Source organism: Fukomys damarensis, unplaced genomic scaffold, assembly GCF_012274545.1.
Source record: "Fukomys damarensis isolate Sample0158 unplaced genomic scaffold, DMR_v1.0_HiC HiC_scaffold_36, whole genome shotgun sequence".
Taxonomy (NCBI): domain Eukaryota; kingdom Metazoa; phylum Chordata; class Mammalia; order Rodentia; family Bathyergidae; genus Fukomys; species Fukomys damarensis.
In genome coordinates this window covers 22,321,392-22,345,554 of record NW_022900948.1, presented here as the reverse complement: position 1 = coordinate 22,345,554, position 24,163 = coordinate 22,321,392, and the positions used below count along the sequence as shown (strand labels likewise).

The following is a 24,163-nucleotide window of genomic DNA, read 5'->3' as shown; positions in this document are numbered from 1 at the left end:
ATGGTGAAGGGAATATTTAGCTTCAATTTGGCTTCACTTAATTTTACTACCTGGCTCAGGCTGGGATTCCCAAAGTCTCCATTGAGCCAAATGTACAACCTGGCGTCAAAGGCCAACTGGTAGAAATACAACTGATTTCCTGGCTGCCAGGTGACATTTGTGAAAACACTTGCATTGGAGGTTAAAGAGAATTAAACTTTAAAAAAAATATTTTCATGGTTCTAGGAAAAGAAGCAGGGTTGAGGATTATTGATATGGAGCATCTAAGTCTGTACAATCTAAGACAAGAGATTTAAAAAACTGAATATTTCTTTAAAGATACATTTTTAAAGTCTGGAAGTACTATAGGTGTTTATATTCAATTTTAATGTGTGATTCTTAGAGAACTTCTTCATATACCTCCTGTGCAGATTGCATGGTTGTTAATTTCTCAAAGATGTTTCTTGAGTTTATTCTCTGGCATAAAGGAGAACTGCTTCCTTACTCTGTCTCATGTCTATATATGAGCTTGTCTTTATAATAAACAGAAGTTATGGAAAATGGTTGTGCTTTAAAATAAGGTCTTCACACAATCAAGAATTTTTAAAATTGGAAAAATATGCTCACTGCCTGCTGTTGTGAAAGTAGGAAAATATGCCTTGTGTTTACCAATTGTGTGGTTGGGAGGTGGGCCAGAGGCAGCGGGCTTTGAAAATAGTTGCATTTAGCACAATTTCCATTGCCTCCTGCCAATTTGATATCAGTCATATCCCATCAATTTAAAATAAGGGGCATCCTAAGAATGGAAGTAGTCCTTGTGTGGTAATTGGGGTTTCTGATCTTAGATACATTTGCTAAGGGTAGGCTAATGGTCTGCCAGCAAAGACCATTTAAAGAAAGGAACAAGCCGAAGAACATTTGAGTGGGAGTATGTGAAAATGTAATGGAAACCGTTGCAGGCCAAATGCTCTGCAGTGTTTCAAAAGCTGCGTAGGTTTGAGATGCCTTTTGTCCATCACCCACATTAGGTTCTTCTCCAAGCAGGGCAGGCCACATTAATTCAAACTAATAGAGGAATTAGTGATGATATAATAAAGAGCCTGCACCATTTATTCAAAAAAGTTGCAAAGTAAGCACTATAAGTGAGGGCCCCTCTTCTTAGAGAGCCTGTTATCCAGTAGACAATAAAAGGATGATATATGAAGAAGCATGGTTTATTTAGGCCAGAAAGGCTAATTAAACAAACAAAATGTAACCAAGGAGAAGCTTCCTAGTGGGTTTGCTATAATTCATAGATGAGAATGATTTAGACCTGACGTATCAGTAAGATAAGCACTGTTTTCTGGGACAAGTAAAAAGAAAATTTCCAAATTCTGAAATTATTTGAACATGGTTTTGTGTATTGTTTAAATAGCTATACCAGGATATAAATGGTATGCTTTTGGGGGGGGTAATTTCGTTCAGTTGTAGTTTAAGATATGAACTCCAAAATAATGAAAATGTTTTCCCTATAATAAAAATGGTTCCAGAACTTCAGACTCTGAATTCCTATTCACTGAATTGTGTTCCAGTATTGAGGAAAAAAAGAACTGGACTCAGAATTTCCCATTGCAAGATGTGGGAGATATGAGTCAGAAACAACAGGCTGGTTTGAAATGTGCTGTCAGATCCTGCTCGGTTCATCCTGAGGTTCAGTAAAGAGACCTGATGCACTGGACTATTACAGTAGTGCCAATTTTAAGATCTTCAGAGCTGTGTTGATATGAGGCTCCCCAAGGTCTTCAGGGATCCAGCTTCCCATCTTTGTCATCCTCTTTTGCTTTTTTCTCTTTGCCTGAAATGCGTTCAGGTATTTTTGCAAGGTTACCAATTACGTTTGACCGGTCTGTGCAATGGATCAACATTAGCTGCGATTAAACTTGGTGACCCTGAAATTTCCAAGCTTTGTGGTCTACCAGAGGAGAAACTGGATGCAGCAGAGCAGATGCTTCATTCCAACATAGACATCCTGAAACCTGTTGTGGTGAGTGCTCTTGCTCTGTGGAGAAACTTCAAGCACTGAGTTTTTTTTTTTTTTTCCAGCTTTAATTGAGTTTATTGGTACATTTTAGGGATACAGTACAGTTACATTCATTGTTGGGATCTTGTACCTCTACATGACAGGTCTTGGTTCTCATTTTTTCCTCTTGTCTCTGCCCTCCCTTCACCCCCTCCTCCCCTCCCCATCTACAACCACTTTATTTCCATCTTTTCATTATCTCACATTTTTTTTCTTTTCCCTTTTTACCCTTCCCCTACCCGTCCCACCTTCCCTACACCTTTAGCTCCTTTCTTCCCATTTCTCAATGTTAGTAATCTTATTAGGATCTTCTGTATTATTGCAGATTATTCACTCCAGAGAAACTATTCGGCATTTACACATGTGAAGCACTGAGGTTTTGAAATGTGACGTTTTTTGTTGGACAGCATAACTTTGTTTTTGCAGAAGCATAGAGCTTCCAGGGAGTTTGTGACACAGTTTATCCCCATGATATTTTAAGTATTTTTTTCAAACTTTTGGGAGATCTTTCAAGGCTTGGATAGAGGAAGAATGTATTGGGTGTGGCTAAATCCAAGCCCATGGTCTCTTGTGCTCGTTAGTTGGAGAAGGCCTGCTTTTCCATGTTTTATATTATTTTTATATTATATTTTATATTCTGAGTAAGAGTTCATTTGAAAGATTTCCTAGCTTAAAAAATGTTTCAAAACTATTGATGGGAAGGTGGCTATCAATTCATGTTTAATTCATGTTAAAAAGAGACATTGTGAGCTCACACTGGAGGAAAACCCTGGAATCGGATAGGACCATATCCGATAATTAGCTTTATCAGTGACAAAACTGTATTCAAAGAAAAAAAATGCTGGTAGAGTTTTATTAGCCCAGTATTCCATCATTTAGAGAAGCGCTTCATTGAGGATATGCATTCTTTCTTAACCAAAGAGTGAAGCTGAGTGTATTTGTCATCAGAGAATTGTGCACAGTAATTCTAGAATAAACATTATTTGTAGGTTTTCTGACAGCTCTGGTGAATACCCCTCCAATTCATCATTTAACATCCACTATTCTGATTTCCTGCTTACCAGAAGCTCTGATTTGTCAGTAGGTTCTCTTAGAGCTAGGGAAAGAGTTCTGGAGGAAGAATGTGCCTGAAAAGAGACAATCCTCATTATGATAAAACAAAATGATAATACTCTTGAATGTTGCACAGCATGATTTATTTATAGAGAATCAGATTTTCCCAGGGGTCCAAAGAATATTCAGTTTCAGGACTTTTGCTAGCATAATACCTGAAAATGTGACTTTAGGAACAAATCTTCAGACCGACCATCAAGAAGTTCATGCATGGTGCTGAGTTTGTGATGCCGCAGCTGCTGCATGAGACAAGGTAGCAAAACTGAGCTTCTGGGTGCCTCGTGGTGGGCACCCAAGTCAATCACAGGGACCAGTTTAGGCCTAATTCTCAAGGTCTGCTTTTGTTTAATTCCGAAGTAATGCATTGTTTCTGTTTTAATTTTTAATACTGAGTGCTTTGCTCGATGGTCTGTGATTCTGTTGGTTAATATTTCTATATCATAATTTCAAGTAAAATATTTATGGGGATGTTTACAGCCCTAAGTAACATCCTAATAGATGTACAGGTATGAACATTTAGCATATTTTTGTTTCTTTGTTTTTGTGGTTTTTTTTTTTTTTAACATTGTGAGACATAGAGGGTCAAGGTTATTACAAATGTTACAAAAGGTTGTGGTACAAAACCGTTTTCTTGGGCTGGTCTGGTCTGCTTTACTTCAGTACAGGAAGAAATATGTATTGATTCTTCAATTTTGGAAAGATGAGTGTTTTTCGAAGACACGGTTCCTCTTCACTCTTTCACTTCTGTTTTCTCATCGAACACCTGTTGTGTACACAATGCAGTAAGACTCCCTCCAGTCACGGAATGTCTGAATTACATGCAAAGTAGAATGGTGTTGCAGCCCTCATCACCTGACTACAGTTCAGGTTCCAACTTGAAAATGTCTCTCCGTGTGGGAGGATTAGCACCATGGCAGAATACATGGGAATGAACCTTTGGACCTGTCAGCCACGTTACATCACATTGATGTCATGTTGTACCTTGTGGATCAGTTGGTTCGCAAGCAGGTGTTGACTAAGGTGGCTCCAGGTGCTTCCTATACATCTCTTGGGTGTAAGGAACATCTGGCTTGTGCCCCTACCCCTCTGCTGTTGCTGCAAAATGTATTTCCTGAAAGTCAGAAAATGGAGCTTTTGAATTAGGTTACAGCGGGTGGTTAGGATGTTCTGCGTGAAGATGATTTTGGAGGATGCCTTTGAGATGAAATGATTTCCAAACATGCTGGAATTTTATTTATTGAGTTAAGCAGATCCTTAATTGGAGTGCTGGGATTGGTATTTGCTTTACAGTGAGAAGGCTTTTTCTCCTGCCACTTGGTTAAAAATTAAACATTTTAACATTTGTGACATGTGATGTCATTGCACATGGGCAGTTACTTGTGCCAAACATTGTAATGTTTGCAAGCAGCAACCAGATGAGAGAGAGAGAGAGAGAGATAGAGAGAGAGAGAGAGAGAGAGACAGAGACAGAGACAGAGAGACAGAGAGAGAGACAGAGAGAGAGATTGTGCATTCCCTGTTTTTTACTCAAGGATATTCTGAGCCTTTCTCCTGGGCTTCCTCCAGTCCCTGGACAACCCCTGAATAACAGCGTTTGGATGACATGAGGAAAACCTGGAAATTTGTGAGGGGCATGGGTTTCAGCTCAGCTGGATCTGGGTTCACATAATTGCTTCAACTTTTTTCCAGTATTGACCTTGGAAAATTATTTTGGTCTCTATAAGCCTCAGCTTCCTCTCTTTTATATGTGAATATTTTCTACCTTTTATTGTGATTTCTGGTCATATATGTGCAGAGCCTGACTTAATCTCTGGTATGCATTAGGTGCTCAATAAATGGAAGCTGATCATTTAACTGACATGAGTAACATAAATTGTGTGACAAAAACAATTGCTGGTAAGAAGGGAACTTCCATTTGTATTTTAGTGTTAGGAAGCAGAGTCATATTAAGCAAATATGAGAATATTTGAGAATTGCCAGATATTGCCAAGGACTCTCACTGTGTAGATTCGTATTTATATCTATAGCTCACATAAAAATGAATGTCAAATACTAGAATGCTACTGCGACCATCAAAATTATCTGGGATTAAGAGTGCTTTTATTAGGCACTCTCTTCTTTTTTAGTTAAAAACTTACTGATTCAGAGAGCAGTATTTAGTAGGTGCTTATAAGTGTTAGCTGGACTCAGTAGATACCCTCAGAAAGGTGGTTTTCCAATGAGTATACAAATATAAGTTGATGCATGAAGTACTTTCTCTAGGGTGAATGCACTTAGGTCTAGGGGAGACTCATGTTACAGAGTGTTCATAGTATCTGTACTGTTGAGATAATAACCCCTAGGAGTTGCTCAGGCTCCACCTGGCAGCAGCTTCTATTTCCTTTTTGCTCGGTGAAGTGGATTTGGGTAAAACAGGTGAACTTGCCCTCACCTGACTTGCTATGAGGTCCTTCCTGAAGAAGCAGCACATACCTTTGTCAGAGAAAGGACGGAAGCCTGTATGGGGACCTCTCTCTGCTGCTGCCCCCAGTAACCTCTACTGTATTTGGGATTGTAGGAGGGCCATAGTAGTGGCTCAGCACATTTTGGCCAGAACAATTTATTTGCCTCTGTTGTTAAGATCCTGGCTGGTTACTTTATCTATTGCTGCAACAAATTTCCTCAGATACTTAAAATAACACACTTATTATCTCACACTCTGAAAGGCAGAAGTCTAGGCTTCCCTGGGTTTAATTCTTAAGAGTCTTACAAGGCTGAAATCAAGATGTTCATGGGGCTGTGTTCTTTTTTCTCTTTCTCTCCCTCCCTCCCTCCTTCCTTCCCTCCTTCCTTCCTTCCTTCCTGCCTGTTTTTCACGTAGTAATACCGGGAATTGAACCAGGGTCTTTGCACTGAGATATATCCTCCACCTGTTTTATTTTTTTATTTTGAGACAGAGTCTCACTAAATCGTATAGGCTAGGGCTCAACTCATGATCCTCTTGCCTCAGGCTTCCAGAGTGCTGGGATTACAGGTATGTGCCATCATACATGAGTTGTGTTCCTTTTTGGGAGTTCTGAAAATGAATCACTTTCAAACACAGTTAGGCTATCAGCCAAATTTAGTTTCTTGCAGGTACAGGAGTGAAATCCTTCTTTCCTTGCTGGCTGTCAGATGGAAAGGGGAAGGAGGTCTTTTGCTCTAGAGGTACCAGTGTTTCTCTTCATTTTTTCTGTGTGGTCTTTGTTCAGCCTATGGGTTAAAGCCCTCTTAGAATTTAAATCTTTCACTTCTTCTTCTGCCACACCTCTCTGCCTCCAGTAAGAGAAAGTTGTATGCTGTGAAGGGCCCATGTGATTAGATTGCCTATCCAGATAATCTAGGATAATCTCATTATTTTAAGGTCCATAGCATTAATTCTATTTACAAGGGTCATTTTGCCCTGTAATGTATTATATTTGTAGATTTCAGAGATCAGGGTGTAAACATTGTTGGGGAGCTATTCACTTGCACAAGTGCTTTTGATTGGAGGGTAGATTTCATTATGACTCTGAGGTGTTCCCTCAGTACCCTAGGCTTTTATTGATCTCTTTCCAGCTCACTGCCTTTTTTTTGCCCATATCCTTAGAATGACTCTAATGTAAAATAAACCTGTTAGGGCTTTTAATGTATAAACCACAGAGAGATGGGAAGCACAGCATCTCTGAGCAAGGCACGAGACACTGATCCAAGTAAATCAGTGAATCTTTATTGCCTGTCTGCTTTGTACCAAGCACTGTTTTAGACACCGGATTTTCATCCATGGGCAGTGTTCATGAGGTGCACGTGTGTGGAGCAGGTGCTCTCTACCAGCTTTAAGGCAGAGCCTGGCCATTTGAGGAATTCTCCATAGGTTCCGAGGCTGACGAGTTAGGGGTGTCCTTCCATCTGTGTTTCATTGGTGACTTCCCACGCTCCTCCCCACGGTGTTCCTTGCCAGCATGGGACACTGTGAGAGGTAGTGGGGAAAATGTGGGATTGGAGTTAACTAGGTTTGGGCATTCATCCTGACTCATCACGGCCTCAGCGGTGTGAAAACAGCATCTTATCTTTGAGGTTCCAAGGATAGGCACACAGATTTGTTTCCCTTTGAATAATGCTCTGGATAGCACACATAAAACTGTGTGTTTAGATTATCTTGCTCTCTGATAGCAAGATAGCATTTTGCTATCAAGATGATACCTTCAGCCTTAAAGGAGAGCTCTGCTCTTGGAAACTGAGTTCTCTCTGAAGGTCTTCCGAGGTAGGTAGCACATTCCCACCAGGGTGGAATGTTCCCCAAGGTCCCCCTAAGGCTGTGATCTTCCAGTTGGGCTGTGATAGACTGAATGAGCAGGTGGGTGAGAGGTGAACAAAGTCCCCTTTATCTTTAAAGGTCTGGTTAACTCCTCGGCTCTTAGACTTGGATTTGGAGTACAGACGAGGCTTGGTGTTATCTTTTGCCTCATGGCTTTTTAGGGATAAATACTTCAACCTGTTACAAATAGTCCTAAAGCATTTGTGTAGGTTTCTGCAGAGGAGAACACTTGCCTGTTCCTCTCCACTTGCCTGAAATATAGACATTTGTCAGAACTATCAGTTTTTTTTGGCTTTATTTGATTTTTCTGCCTTCTGTTTACAAAATACCCTTTCTCCCCATAAGCAGTCCACATCCTCAGCATTTGATATTCAGTGCAGTGCCGTGCTGTGCAGATTTACTCTTCATCCTCTGTGTTTACCTTGTTCCTATAAGAAAAGGAGAACACAGAGCTAAGGGATACTTTTGTGAATTTAGCATTGCATTAATATGACTATTCAGTTCCATCTGCACAGGTATTTTTGCTTTAATTATACTAGTTTTTCTAAAAAGTGTTGCCATTTATAAGATAAAGGTTTGATTTTTGTCCTGAATTATGCTAAAACATGTATTTAACCATGTTTAGAAACAGCACAAAAATGATTTTTAATGTGTAGAATACATCAAATTTAGAAGTGAATATTGTTAAATTGTTTTTAAAAGATTAGTAACTTCACATGGCTTTTATAATTTCCTACTTTTATTTTAAAAAATTAAAATGTTCCTCAGAGGTAATCTTTATTTCATATAAATCATTGGAAGCAGGCAGTTATTGCTTATGAGAAGTGATGGTATCTGCACCTGGTGTGTGGCTTAATGGTCTTCATTTTGAACTAAAACATAATAATCTGACCCCTGAATTGGATGTTTTGCATATGGGCAAAATAAGTAGAGATTTGCATCCACTTTATGAAGGTATTTAAAGTAAATTTGAAATATTGCAATGATAAATTTGTAATGTGCATCTGCAGGAGGAAAACAAAATTGGCTGTTATTTGGAAACACTATTCAAACACACACACATCTTCCTTTATTTAGTTGTAGAGTCTCTGGGAAATGCATGGGGATAAAAATTTTATAAATTGAAATAGTTTTCAATTGCATTTTAATTTCATGGATATTTTGTCTTCTACTTCTATTTGGCTTGACTTCTAATGTATTAGTAATGATTCTTCTCCAGGACTGGGGATTTAACTCAGTGGTACTGCCGCCTTCCTCACAAGTGCAAGGACCCAAGTTTGATACCCAGTACCAAAGAAAAAAATTTTTTTCCAACCCTTATTTTATGTAGTGACAGCCTATAAACAAATTCATTCATTCAACCAACACTTACTGAGCCTTAATTAGTGCCATGCACGTGAGCTGGGAAGGCAGTGATGCATAAGGTACTGCTCTCTCTGATTATTCTGACATGGACTCGATGGGCCACACATGAGAACAGGAGTAGATGTTGTGTAGGGATAAGATGCTCTGATAGATGTTTGTGCAGGACCTGAAAGGGCCTCACAGGTTCTTAAAGAGTCAGAACAAAACTGTCCTCTACTTAGGGATCATATCAGTCAGCCTTCTCCTTGCTGGATATGATATGCATCACCCACAACTTAAAAGAGGGAAGGTTTAATTTGGCTCATGGTTTAAGGGGATTCTGTCCATGCTCAGCTGGCTTCATGGCAGAAACATCATGATGGAAAGACATGATAGAGCAAAGATGCTTAGTTCATGGTGGCTGGTTAGCAGAGCAGCCAGAAGGCAGAGTGAAGAACCAGATATAGACCCCAGAAGGACCCCTTCATGAGCTGCAGACAGACCTAGAAATGTGTTTCTGCAGTCCTGTGGGAAGAAGAGACCTAGTATAGCAAAAGTGATTTTGGGCAACTGAAACAAAACAAGAGGCATCATGATCCCAGATTTCAAGTTATACCTTGAAGCTACGGTCATAAAAATAGTGTGTTACTAGCACAAAGACAAATATGTTCATCAGTAGAACAGAACAGAAGGTGAAGAAACAACTTTGGGCATATTAAGTCGTGATCTTTGACAAAGGGGCCAAAAACATGCTGGAAGAAAGAGCCTTTTTAACGAATGGTGCTGGGAAAACTGGTTTCATATGTGCAGAGCATTGAATATAGACCAATATTTATCACCGGGCACTGAAATAAAATCAAAATAGATCTAAGACATAGATAGTAAAACAGAAACAATCTGCTGGAAGATAAAAATGGGCACAGGAAAAAATCTTCTAAACAGAACTCCAGTTGCAGAAGACATGGCATCAAGAATCAACAAATGGGATTATATTACAATTTAAAAGCTTTTGTGCAGCAAAGGAAATAGTCAATAAAGACACAATGTACAGAATGGGAAAAATAATTTGCTAGCTACTCCTTGGACAGAGGAATAATATCTAGAATTTATAAAGAATTCACCTCCCCCTCCTCCAATAAAACATCTAGTCAAAAAATGGGCAATTGAAGTGAATAGAATAAGTACAACTGGCCACTATGTATCTGAAAAATGCTCAACGTCTCTGGCCATCAGAGAAATGCAAGTTAAAACAACATTTATATTCTATCTTACTCCTGAAAGAATGGCTATCTTCAAGAAAGCAAATAATGACAAATGTTGGTGAGACTGCAGGGAAAAAGGAACCCTTCTACACTGTGGATGGGAATGTAAACTGATCCAATCTCTATGGAAATCAATAGGGAGATTCCTAAAAAACTAAAATGTGAGATTACATTTGACTATTGCCATTCGAGGTATCTTCCCAAAAGAGTTAATGAAATTATATCCTAGTGACACATGTATGTATACCCATGTTTATAACAGCAAAACTCATAATAACTAAATCTTGGAAGTAGCCTGTCCATCAACAGATGAGAGGATAAAGAATACAAGGTATTTATACATAGTAGTATACGTACCACTCTGCCACAAAGAAGGATAAATTTGAGCCATTTGTAGGAAAATATGTGCACTTTGAGACCATAATGTTAAGTGAAATAAAAAGTTTAAATGCTACATGGGCCAGGGATTTAGCTGTGGTTCTGCCGCCTGCCTCGCAAGTGCAAGGTCCCGAGTTTGATCTCCAGCACCCCCTCAAAAAAGAAGATAACACCTATTTTGGAGTTGCACATCTTATGCTCTGTACCACATGTATTTACATTCTGTCAGTTGCAATACATACTATTGACTTAACTAGTATTCACGTTATGCAAATGTGCACTTCCTTTTGTTCCTGGTTTATACAACATTGTGTTTGAGATTTACCAGTGTTGATATATGTGGCATGCAGTTAATTTTAAATGCTGCATGATATTCCATTTATGCTAAAGTTTAAAAAATGTATTGGCTTGTTTTTTAAGGTTAATGTTATCTTTTTATGCATGCACAGTTTTTAATTTTTAAAATGTAGGTTCACTTGTTTCTCCTTTTTGTTCTAGGATTTTTACAGCTTGATTAAAGTCTACCCACTCCAAGTTTGTATTTTATATTATTTTTTCCTATATTTATTTATTTATTTTTTGGTACTGGGGATGGAATTTAGGACCTTTTACTTGAGAGGTAGGTGGCAGAACCACTGAGCCAAATCCCTGGCCCAAGGTTTTAAATTTAAATGTCAACTTTGGGGCAAGTTATGTGTGAGAAATATATGCGTGTCTGTATATGTGTTTATGTGTGCACTATACCTTTATACATGTACGTGTGCACAAAAGATAAGTGGATCAAATATTTTGTCTTCTTAACCTTGTGTTTTGCTTCCAACTTTGGCAAATACTGAGTGAAAGTAAAGGATTATGGGGGAGAGAAAGAAATTTGACCCCAAGCTGATAGGAATTAGGATGAAGACATCTTAACCTTGCAGTCAGAAATATTTATAATTTTAGAAAAAGCACATTGGAGTATGGCTCGTGTGATGTGAGATGATTACTCTAGCTCTCTGCCTAGTGGAGGAAGAACAAACAAGATGAAAAGATTAAAACAAGATAACAAGATAAAAGTTCAAGAGCTAGCCAAGAAGCAGGAGGAGGATATTGGTCTGGTAAGAGCTAGAAACTGTACAGGTGGGAGCCCTCCAGTTTTATAGCAAACTTTTGAGGAAGTAAAGAAAAGGGCAGAGCATGAAGTTGTTTATAATCGTGAGGACCTCCTATGTGCCAGGCACCATGCAGAGTGCTTTGTACCTGTCCAATACTTCAGTGCTCAGTGCTCATGAAAACTCTGCGATGTGTTCCCTACATTATTAGCTCTGCTGTTTATTGAGGATAAGGGAGTAGGGCGACTCAAGTCATTTGCTCAGGTGACAAGAGAAAATTATAAGACTCTTATTTCTATTCAGGCTTGGTGAAAGAAATGGATCAGAAAGCATATTTTAAGCTTTGAAAATTTGCAGAAAGGCAATTGGACTTCTTGTTTTGTCATGAGTGTTGTTTTCACCATACATTTCCTGAACACTTCATACTGTGATTCTTACAGGAAACCAACAACACTTTGCCTTTGGTAGCTTTCATGTAAGACCAGTTAGTTTGTGAGAATTCCCTTAGCTTAAAGTTGTTGATAGGTTCAATTTCTCATGTGGTAATCTTTAGATATAAAGTGAGACCAAAGATAGCAAAATCAAAACATGACTTACTCTATCTGAAAGGCATAATTACTGACACAGTCTGTGAGTTGTGTAATAGAGACCTTATGGGAAACCGTAGGTCCCTCTGGGGGTTATGAAAGTGGGAATATTCCCATAGCCGTTCTGAAAGAGCTCAGAAATCGGTCTGGGCAAGTTCTTCATAGAACCATTGGGCGGATTTCTCAGAAATGCACATTCAGGACTATGCTTGGATAATGTGGTGATTATGATGATAATAACTTAATTTTAAAAGAATACATTAGATTGCTACTTCTCAGAGGTAGTTGCATCGACTTCCAGCTATATTCTGTGTAGTTGATGTTCAAATTTCACTGCAATCTCTGAATGACAAGTATCAAAACAGTCCAATTTTCTCTACACTGTACATGATATTATGTGGAATAAAGCAAAGCTCATAGATGTACCTAGAAAAGATACATTTTTCTTGGAGCACCTCCCCAGAGATTTTATTATTTGACTAATAAGAGTGATGGAATTTTATATGTGGTTCATTTTCCCTTTTGGAAGCCTGAATGCTCAGAACTAAATTTGAGTGTCTGCCACTTGTAAGTCTGGCCTCCGTAACTATGCATTATTGTTCATTCTTCGGGCTTTCAATCTTAAATTATCTTTCCCTTGGACCGAATTATTTTTTATATTTACTGCACAGTTAGGTGGTACATAATAGCAACTAAAGATCTGAATTGGTTAATATAAAGAGTTGACTAAAACTAGATATATTAAAATAAGTGTTCTCTGTTAAATTTCAGTGGTTAAAAACAGTGCTGAACAGAGTGGGGAGAATTCCTTCTTCCTCTACTTTTAATAGATGTAAACTTTACATTTCCTTCCTGGTTCGTGAGCCATCATGAGGTTGTTTCTCAAGGCCATTCTTACAATATGTGTCTTACAGAATCTAGACAGAGTTGAAACTTGGTTGTCAGAATTTTATTGAACATGAACCATATGAGGTATTTTTATCTATTGCATTGTAACTGGCTTTAAATATTTATTCCTACAGCATTTACAGCCATTCATGAAAGAATCAGAAATTTTTATCTGAAGAAAAACTTGCAAATGTACATGCAATTTTAATAGATATTGTATCTTCTGTTTTGGTTAGGAGTCAGTTTCTTGTTTTTAAATTAAAGATTGGGAATAGTTCTAATTAATTTGTGTGTTATTGATAGAAATTTCAGGATTTCTTTTGAAACGAAGTATTTTGTTTTTCTCATTCCAGAGAGGACTGAACTCTACATCTCCCTTTCCAACTGAGCATCTGGAGGAAGCCACGAAAACTTTATTGGACAGTCTTGGGAGTCTGGCCCAAGAGGTAAGTTATGTCCTTCCAGTACCAGCGAACAGAGCATTTGCCATCAGTTTGCTTTTAGTTCAGAGTGTGGCCGAGAGAGTTGTTTTAATTTGAATACCACATGAGGTGGAATGTCAGTTTAAGAAGCAAAAGCAATAAAACAATGAACTGTTTTGATCTTTTTACTTCAGCGATGAAAAAAAAAAAAAAGACTTATCCATGTCTCAGAGCTAATTAGTTAGTGGCTAAAAGCCTCATAGTTAGTCTAGAGCTTTCTCCCCTGGGTTCTATCTGTCCCTAGATAATCACACATTTGTAAGGAGGAGAATTCTCTCTTGACCTTTTAAGCACTGTTTTTGTCTGACTAGTAACTTCTCCATATTGCTTCTTCAGTAGCAAGATCATTCAGTTGTTTTACTAAAACATGCATTCGCTAATTAGCAAGAACAACATGGCATGCCCAATACATCTCTTCCCTTGTAAAATCTGGCCTCTCAGGTTCAACTTTGGAATATGATCTCTTAATGAACATTAAATGTGACTACATGTCAGAGTAATCTTAGTTCACGAATTAGAGCCCCTTACAGAAGCAGTTACCTTTTCCTCTGATTCCTAGCCAGTGTGTGTTCCACCCTCTCTGACTCCCAGCCTTTCTTCACATTATTCTTGGAAAGAAAGCAGTGGCCACAAACAATGCAGACTTCAATGTACAAGGTATAAGAGAATAAAAAATATGGGTGGGGCAAGTTTCTCAGATTTAATCTAGTCTCACTTTTAGCTGCTTCTCTAGATCAATTTTTTGCACGTATCATTTTTATATCAAAATTTACTTTTGCTGGCAGTAAAAGTATTGCATGTTCATTATGGAAAATATAGAACATTTGGACAAAACGTAGAAAACCCCAAGATTAACACTGTCATCAGTTCAGTATATTTCTTTCTGTTCCATCCTGGCCTCTTCTTTCTTTTTAATTCTGCTTATATCTCCGACAGAAGAGACTTGGGCTTCAGGGCCTCTGTCAGGAGCAGCCTTCTAGGCTATCGTGTTGCTCCATTCTGAAGGCTGGTGACCTTTAGCTATGTGGAAAAGTCCGGCCAACTGGGGTTCTTTCAGGAGACAGAAAGTGAAAGAGAAACTGCTCTGCAAGGCTACAGCCATTTTTCTCCAGGGCCTGGTTAGCTGACACTGATGTGTCTCACTCTGGCAGGTTCTCTCCCATCCTCCTTGCCCTCCTTCATTTCTGGCCTTGGAGAAAGCAAAGCAGAAGCAGTAACAGGGGAGGCTGTGTCTAAACTCAGAGTTTGGCTACAGCTGTTTTCTCTTACATCTCTGGCTCTGCTATTGTCTGGGGGAAAAAAAAAAAATCCAAAGCATGTGGTATTCCCATTGCTGGTGTGGTGGAAACTCTCCAACTGATACACATTGTTTTCATGGCAGCTTCTTTTTGTGTCCTGCTTGCTCCTGCTCCAGGACAAGCAAGGACCCCTGGTTACTCCAATAGAACACTTTCAAATCAGTTTGATTACTAGTTACTCATTGTTTAATTTGCTATTTCTGTGAAAGAGCAAATAAGAGAAGATATGCCAATGTACTTGTTTGTTTGGTCAGTGTTTGGAAGGAAAGTTGATTCCTTTGAAAGGAAAAGAGAAAGGGAGCCAGCAATTTTTGAGGAACTGCTTTGGTTTGGGCAGTTTCACCTTATTTCCCCAGATAATATATACGACACATGTGACATGGATTTACTGTGCCACTTTACAGGTGGCACTAAGGTCAGAAAAATAGGCAGCTTCCCCACAGTCGTGAACCAATCAGATTCCAAAGTCCATGTTCTCATTTACTCCTTTCTATTGTAAGAGTTTGTCACAAACTCAATTGCAATAGAAAGCAGACCCTCCAAAGAAAGAAGATAGATATTAGCAGACCTAGGAATTGGGTAGAAATGGGGACCTTGGGAGTAGGGAAAATCAGAACTGATAAGAATTTCCCATCTGGAGTAGTGGGGAAGATACGCCAGACAAGATTGGGAAATTAAGACAGGAGGCAGTGTCTCGGATACTCTAGGTGCCTGGCCGTGCTAGATGTTGGGGACTCAGCAATGCGTGTCGTAAGTCCTCTGTCCTCACGGGTGGAAGACAGAATCAAACGGGTCAGTGTATAATGTGACAGTGGGAATGTGTGCAATGCAGAAAAATAAAGCCAAGTAAAGAGGGTACAGACAAACATTGGGTACCATTTTCAGGGAGTGATTAGGAATGTCACCACGGGGTGGGAGACAGAATCAAACGGGTCAGTGTATAATGTGACAGTGGGAATGTGTGCAATGCAGAAAAATGAAGCCAAGTAAAGAGGGTACAGACAAACATTGGGTACCATTTTCAGGGAGTGATTAGGAATGTCCTCCCTGATAAGGTGACTGGTCAGGCTGAAGGAAATAGTAGCATGTCCGTGTAGAGGAAAAGAGCACTTCAAGATGCAAAGCCACTGATCCTGGGGCATGCTTAAGGACATGAGTAAGGACCAGGAAAGAGGCCAGTGGGGCCAGAAGAAAGTTAGCTAGTGACAGGGTGACTAAAGATGAAATGAGAGAAGGAGTAAGTCCTGTGTAGACCTCATCATACTCTGGATTTTCACTGGGTGCTATGGGAAGTCAGTGGAGGGCTTGGAGCAGAGGGGATGTGATGAGATCTAGAGTTTACAGGGTGTTTTTCTTCTGGCGGCTGCACTGTGAAGTACCTGGGGTAATTGTGAGAAAGGATAAAGACCATTGCAGTGGATCAAAGAAGCAGTGAGTCAGTGGCCCATTTCTTCACTCAACAGATAATTATCAAACAGCATCAGCTATCACCTTAGCCACTCTTTCTGTGAGTCAGGGCACTTTATAGAGGAAGTGTGGAGTGTAAACTGAGTTGTGGGAAGGCGATCAGGAGTTGACCTCCATTTTGGTTACTTCTCTTGTTAGTGGGCCAAAGTACCAAACACTTACAAGTTAAAGGAGGAAAGGTTTCTTCCAGCTCAGTTCGAAGAGGTTTCAGTCCATAGTCAGCTGGCTCCGAGGTAGGGTGGCACGGCAGAGGGGCATCGCAGTGGACAAACAGTTCACAGTGTGGCAAGCAGAAGGCAGCAAAGTGGCAAAGCAGCAAGATCCCTCTCCCTTTTATCCCATCTGGGTTACAAGCCTTTTGGGTGGTGCCACCCACACCCAAGGTGGGCCTTCCCATTATCCATACCCAGAACTGTCATAAACCAATCAGTGGAAATCCAGTACCACAAACCATTAATCCCAGTGTCACACCCTTAACCCCATTCACACACCCTAGATCCAGTCACCTCTGAAAAGCTCCACCGAAGGCACACGAGGCTTTGGGGTGACGTGTAGACACAAGCCATAATGACCTGGAAAGCTGGTGCTGGGAAGTGTCACACTTCAGGAACAACTCAGTAATTGATGATACCTCTGTCCAAAGGTGTTCTTCTACCTTTATGTGGGAAGAAATGCATTCTTTAGATTGGGAGGTGGTGTAAGGCAGCACGTGGAAAGATAAGTGAGTGGCATTGTCTCACTAGCACATAAAAATACGTAGGGTTGTGCCATCATCCAACGAAAGGAAAGATGCTATCTGCTCTCCCTTCCCCTTCTGAACACCCCATTATTCCAGACAGCTTATGCAATGATAAAGCAAGGAAAAGCTGTCCACCTAATTGTGCTTCTGCGGAGTGTGCTAGGTGTTCCCTCTCTTGAGAAAGAAATCAGTTTGTCCTGTGCCCCCCAGCCAGAGCCTAGGCCGACAATGGAAGCAGAAGGCAGAGGTTAGGACCTACAGTATTCAAGATCCTTTATTCACTGAAGCTGGCTGAGGAGAGAAGTAGAAGATGGGCACATGGAATTCTCCAGGATACAAACAGGATCCAGCAGCCTCTGCCCCTCTCTCTGTGGCTCATTCTTCCTAGGCAGTGAGACCGTGCAGTGACCTTTCAAGGAATGGAGGGATGTAGTGGTGATTTGTTATGAAATGTGCGGCAGTGCAAAACACAAATATTTAATAAGAGCAGTTAGGCCAAGAACCCTACAAGGTACTGGAGGACATTTGTATGTAAGGCAGGGCACTGTTCGTTTATTGATGTTTATGACTTTAGACATAGTCAAGCCGCTGGCTGCCGGAGGCCTTTAACTCATCCTCTTTAGGACTGTTCTGTGAGGGCTGTCACATGTGTTGTGTCATTTACTCCTCCCATGCTCTGTGTTAGCCGCATCACCTTGATGACAGGTTGGTCCTGGAGATGTATATGATGTTTCTAAGGCTGCAAACCAATGGGAGACATCACTAGGATTCAAAATCAGATCTCCCACCGTACGCTTTTCAATTACCCGACACTTCACTGAAACCAGAGTAGGGAACTTCACACACTTTCTTTCAAAGAAAAGACAGCAGGCTCTTTAATTTCGAGTTTAAGATGTTTTTAAAATGAGTCTGTGATCAAGGGTGGAAACAGTTCCTGATCGACTCATGCTCAGACATAGCCACTTAGAGAAGGCATTCTCTCCAACAAGCCAGAGTCCCCATGAGGTAAAGGCCATCACTGGGGGATCCACTAACTTCTAGGATGTGCTTCTTACACCTAAATGGGCACAGGGATTCCGTGGGCACCTGGTGAAAAAGCAAGTGTGAATTCTGCAGGTCTGCAGAGGGATCTTGGAGTCTGCATTTTAAACAGTGTCTCAGCTAATGCAAACCAGAGCCACAGATAGAAAAGGAAGGTTCTGACAAACCCATATCAAGGCTTTGAGATGATGTCAGGTAAAATATATTCCGTAGCATGGCTTTGGAAAGGTCAAGAAAATGAGGTGTTTCTGTCTCTTTGTCCCAATCCTTGTTCTCCCTTCCCACTCCCTGTCTGCTCTCTCCTTTTCTTCCCCATCCGTGGCATCAGCTGTTCAGCATGAAGAGCTGGAGTGACATGCGGCAAGAAGTGATGTTTCTGACTAATATGAACGGCTCCAGCTCCTCCACCCAGATATACCAAGCTGTGTCCCGAATCGTCTGTGGTCACCCAGAAGGTGGGGGGCTGCTGATCAAGTCTCTCAACTGGTATGAGGACAACAACTACAAAGCCCTCTTTGGAGGCAATGGCACTGAGGAAGATGCTGAAACCTTCTATGACAACTCTACAAGTGAGTATCTGCAGACCAGAGCTCTGTCCTCATCCCTGCCTTAGGCCTGGGATCAGTCTGAGTCACCTCCCTCCTCACGCTTACTTGAATGCTCTGTGGCAGCACTAGACATTGACATATTTGTTTTCCTGGAAGATTCTGAGCTCCTGGGGAATGGGATCTTATTATCCCCAGTTTAGCTAATTACCCCCAGTTCTTTGTTTGGGGACTGGTACATCTCAGGTGTATGGTGGTGTTTATCAAAATGTATGAATGATTGAAGACTGTTCTCAGTTTCCTGGGGGAGGTAGGAAGGTTGTTCCAGAATAATTAAGGGTGTTGGCAGAAAGACAGATCTAAATGATCTCACTTATATGTGAACCTAAAAAAATGAACTCATAAAAACAGTAGGAAGGAGGTGGGCATGGATTGGACGGTGAAGGAATGGGAGATGCTGGTCAAAGTGAAGAAAGGTTCAGTTATGGAAGAGGAACAGATGCTGGAGATCTAATGTATAGCCTAGTGACTCTAGTTAATAACACTGTGTGGTATACTTAAAATTTGCTAAGAGAGTTGACCTTAAGTATTCTTACCCCCTCCACACACACACACACACACACACACACACACACACGCACAGCCTATAACTATGTGAGATGGATATATTAATTAACTTGGTTATGTAAATGTTAACTTTCCTATATACATCAAGACACCAGGTTGTGTAAACCTTAAATATATGCCACTATTATTTATCAATTATACTTTCATACAGCCAGAGAGATTATAAAAAGGATGAGATCTTGGTCCTTTAAAATATTACTGTTGAGATCAGCATTATGATAAAATCCTAAAAATAACAGTAATAACAACAACTACAACAAAAATCTAACGTTTAGGTAAAATTTCCTATGCACTTTGCAGTCTGTTTAAGTTATCTCATTTTACCCCGTTGAAAATTCAGGAAGGTTCACATTTCAGAAGTTTAGAGAAGGTAAGTGTCTTGATCAGAGCCATATTATAGCTAAGCTCTTAAGAGTTGGGATTCAAATTTCAATCCTCCTAGCTCTGGGCTTTTCCTGGAAAACCACACTGCCTCTCAAATGCTCTTGTTAATGTGTTTACCATCACACCCGGATGTTTGATCTCCTGTTTGTTTTGTGTTCTTAGCCGCAAGGATAAAGAAGGTAATTCCATACCAGCTTGCCACACTTGGGAAGTTTTGTGGGGATGTGTGCCTTGCGCCTGGCGGCACCAGGGATCCAGTGTCATATACTTTTCCTCAAAGACACACTACAGCTAAGCCTTTCTTCATTCTCAGCTGTAGGTGTGTCTTTCAGACAGTGAGTGGGAGAACTTTCTGTGCATTGCTGTAGTACGAGAACCTTTTATTTCCTCTGGAGTAATGCACTCTAGATGTTTGCAAGTTGCTTTACAGCCTGAAAGGGATGACATCAGAGGCAGCTTTATGAAATGACATTTTTTTCCTTGGCCCCAGCATGCAAATAGACCCATGGGAGCCCTCATTTACATAACAGATGTACTTGTGAGCAGATCTTCTTTATTAACAAATTAGGGAGCTGGGGTTGCAGCTCAGTGGTACAACACATGCTTAACATGCTTCTAAGCCTTGGGTTCCATCTCCAGACCCCCACCATTCTATGGTCTTGTAGCATGTAGAGGTTAGATGGTGTCTTAAAAAAAATCAACTAAAAACCTTAAAATGAAGTTTTGAAAAATCAGGAGTAATCAAACCTATTTGATAGTTACAACTTTGGATGTTTCAGTTTTAAGTTTTTATTTGATATTCATGTATAGGTACGTGTGATGAAATCTATTAATCCATTAAAAAAATTTTTTTGGCTTTTGCTTGAAAACCAAAGTTTGAATTCATCCTGCTGTTCGCTCCCCAAGTGTCCTGTTTGTTTTCAGTGAAATCAGTCCTAGGACTACCATGAGAGTATGAGTCTAGAGGTATGAGGTTTTGTGCATAGGAAAAACATTGTTTCTAGTTTGGCTCTGTTTTTAGCTATAAGGTACTCTGATTATTTATCAAGGACCTTTCTAGAAGCTTTACAGATTTCCCCAAGTCTTTTGCCAAGTAGATGTTATGAACTTTATTTTTACAGAAGAGCAAATGAAGGCTCACATGATAAAGTTACTTGCTATGCGACTGAAGTGTGATAGAGTAGGGTTGTGTAACTGGGATTTTCTGTCTCACTCCCAAAACCCTGTAAGTTCCTACTGGTGTAAGGCTATGCATATGAGCGAATGCTTGTCTTCCATGGTTTTAGCTCCTTACTGCAATGATTTGCTGAAGAATTTGGAGTCTAGCCCTCTTTCCCGCATTATTTGGAAAGCACTGAAGCCATTGCTTGTCGGGAAGATCCTGTATACACCAGATACTCCAGCCACGAGGCAGGTGATGGCTGAGGTAAGCTGCCCAGGCCCGAGTCCCTCCTCAGAATGCTTCCAGAATTAGGGACAAAAAAGTAAAGGCTGCTTCAGATGGAGTGTGCTGAGTAGACTTATAACTCATTGGGGATTTTTAAAGAGTGAAAACCTCAAGCCTGATCAAGAGCTGACCATTAAGGGACAGCCTCTAAGCCCTAAATACTTGAATCAGCTATAGGCAGGCATTCTAGGTATATTTGAATCCTAACTACAGGCAAGCATTTTGGGGGGATGGGTGAAGACTGGCTGGGGGTGCTGGGATGGGATGTCCTTTTAGGGAGCATTGAATTGCTCGTTTTTGCCTCTCCACTTTTCCTGTGGTCCCTGGCTCCCACCTGACTCTAGGTGAATAAGACCTTCCAGGAACTGGCTGTATTCCATGATGTGGAAGGCATGTGGCGGGAGCTGAGCCCCAAGCTTTGGGCCTTCATGGAGAACAGCCAAGAAATGGACCTTGTCCGGGTGAGTGTCCTTCTGACTATGACGTGCCTGCTTGATACTGGTGTGAGTTCTAGTCACATTCCCATAAGTGATGTAATAATGCTTTCAGTTTTACCAGTTGAGATGTAGTGAGCCTTGCTCAAGCCACAGGCCTGCCATCTCTCTCAAAGCAGAGGCCGCAGTGCAGCAGAGGCCATGGTGCAGCAATACCTTTGTGCACTTTAACATCAATGCCTCTCATGGCCAAATACCAGTTTTCTAAACTTAGTAAGGGCCAATATTTGGAGGTGGAGCTTGGTGATTACAGGACCCTCCATATTTTCATTTCAGGCTCCAACTGATGAGCCAGCCCCAGTATCTTCTCTAGCCCTCCTATGTTTGAGTAGGCTTTGGAAGGAAGTGTGGGAGCAAAAGAGTAGTCTGACTCACAGATAGGTCAGAGATACCAATTTACAAGGCACTGGGTGAGTTCAGAGCTGCATGGAATAGAATTGCACTTAATGCTTCTGAGCCACTTGAAAGGGATGAGTGCTCTAGAGACAGTTGGATTCAAAAGCAGAGCAGTCTGAGAAGAACAGAATGTCTCCTTTGCTAGCGTCTGAGAGCTGTTTAATCACATCATCCCTGCCTTGGGTGGAGCCAGAATCTTTACACTGTTTCCCATTGCTGTGGTGAGGGATGCCACTTCCTTTTGTTTCTGCTGCCATTAAGAGGCAGGAGAGAATTTTGCCAGGTTTCTTGTTTTGAACCTCAATGAGCCAAGGGACAATGGGTTTTAGAGGCTGTACACATCTGGAGGGAATTCTTCTGAAGTGTGAAACTGTCCCCTGATCCCCTGATGGCATGGTTGTTGAGGAAGAAGCCTCAGTGATGTGGAAACCTCCAGTGATGTCCCTTTAAAAATAGTTACTTGAGTGAGAAAAGCACACACAATGACGTGTAAAGATTGTACGGGTACAAATAGGTGTTGCTCATGCCCTGTAAGCATAGATGTCTGTTGGGTTCCATTCTCTCCTCCATAAGGCATGAGCCAGTCACAGGTAGTGTCACAGACATGTGTCCTTACAAGCTCTTCTTCCTGGCCTTCACCTTGGAATCCCCATTTCTACCAGTTGGAGCCTCAGACAGTGGTAGAGAGCCCTGTTGCAAGTACTCAGTGAGATTTAAGTTGTGGCCAAATATATGCTTTCCTACTCTTAAACTGAGAGTTTGCCTTGGATGCTCCATCTGCTCACACACTCCCAGTTCTTAAGGGACAAGTTCCTTGTAAACATAGCAGTGGAATTTATTAGCAGTCTTGCTGGGAGACCTCCAATATGTGATAGGAAGTGGATGCTAGAAGGAAAGGCATCATATGCCTTGAGGGACTTGTGTGTTAAACTAAGGGTCTTTAAAGTCTGGGCACACCATGAAAGGGCTTTAAGTAAGTGCAGATATAGATGCATTATTCTGACATAACATGGGTTGAACAGGGAGATGGATGTGTGGAAGGTAAAAACTGGAATGGAGACTATATCAGTGAGTAGTCCAGACATAATGCAGGAAGTGAGGCCTAATGACTGTTTGGTGGTGAGCAGCAGAAGAGAGTGGCTCCAGGTGACTCTTGATTTCTAACCTGTGGGTGTGGGGATGTCCAACAGGCTGATAGCTAATAGGGCCTGTGATTCAGTAGGGCACTTGGGCTGGCCAGACAGACTAGGCAGTCATTAGCTTGTGGGTGGAGTCATGAGAGCCTTTCTGCCTGCTGTCTTCTTTGACCTCAGGAGCATTTAACTCCCCTAGCATGGGCTTCTCAATTCTCAGCACCTGCAGCCTGGCGTCTGGTACCTGATGCCATGCCCAAGGCTTCTGCTTCTAGGGATAGCTCTTATTTCTCTGCTTTCTCTGGCTCTGACTCCAGTGCTTCACCCTCTTGGTTGGAGGCACTTCTCTCTGTGTGTCTATGACAGCAATTTGCTCGTTCTTTTCTGAGCTGCTCTCAGCCCCTCCTCTCCAGGCCCTGCTTTCTCTGTACTTATTGCTCCAAGGGTCTTAGATCTCGTGATCCTCTTAAAACCCATAGAGCTGCTGCATGGTCAGTGATCTCCCTGGGTACATCTTTCTTGCTGCCCTCCATGGCCACACTGCTCAAAAGTCACACCCCAGGCAGGGCAGATCTCACCCCAAATGCTACATCTCTTCCCTGTGCTCTTATTTGTTCAGTTCAAGTATCCAAAAAAAATACCTTCAGGATTTTCAGCCATGCTTCTGTGAACTTTGGTGAGGTACAATTTTGTATCTGTTAATAAAAATACATACATATCTTACGGATGGCAATATAAATTATTACCTATTGGAAAGCAGTTTGGAATGAAAATTTCGAGACCCAATAAAGACATGCCATCTTATGTACCTCCATTCTACACACCCCCAGGGATGTAGCCTACAGAAATAATTTTAAATAAGTCACCATAGGAGGTAGAATCTTAATGCTGCAATAATCGTTATTGTGAGAAGTTGGAAATAGACTAAATGCTCAGCAGTATAGGAATAGTTAATGAAATTGTAGTGTATACATACCCTATAAAAGCATTATGTTCCCATTAAAATAACAAATATGAAGTCACAAAGGGAAAAAAAGCTAATAATGTTGGTGAAAATAAGACTGAGGACCAAAAAAAAAAAAAAAAAAAAAAAA

General features: G+C 40.8%; 1 protein-coding gene across 1 annotated transcript in view; it reads left to right on the top strand.

Annotated features, from left to right (window-relative positions):
• Abca1 (ATP binding cassette subfamily A member 1) overlaps positions 1–24,163 on the top strand; it is a 136,541-nt gene that overhangs the window by 61,203 nt on the left and 51,175 nt on the right. The window contains exons 6-10 of the mRNA XM_033759198.1: positions 1,829–2,002; positions 13,370–13,462; positions 18,372–18,612; positions 20,886–21,025; positions 21,391–21,507. Of these exons, the coding sequence (XP_033615089.1) occupies positions 1,829–2,002; positions 13,370–13,462; positions 18,372–18,612; positions 20,886–21,025; positions 21,391–21,507 (765 nt within the window). The remainder of the gene's footprint in view (positions 1–1,828; positions 2,003–13,369; positions 13,463–18,371; positions 18,613–20,885; positions 21,026–21,390; positions 21,508–24,163) is intronic.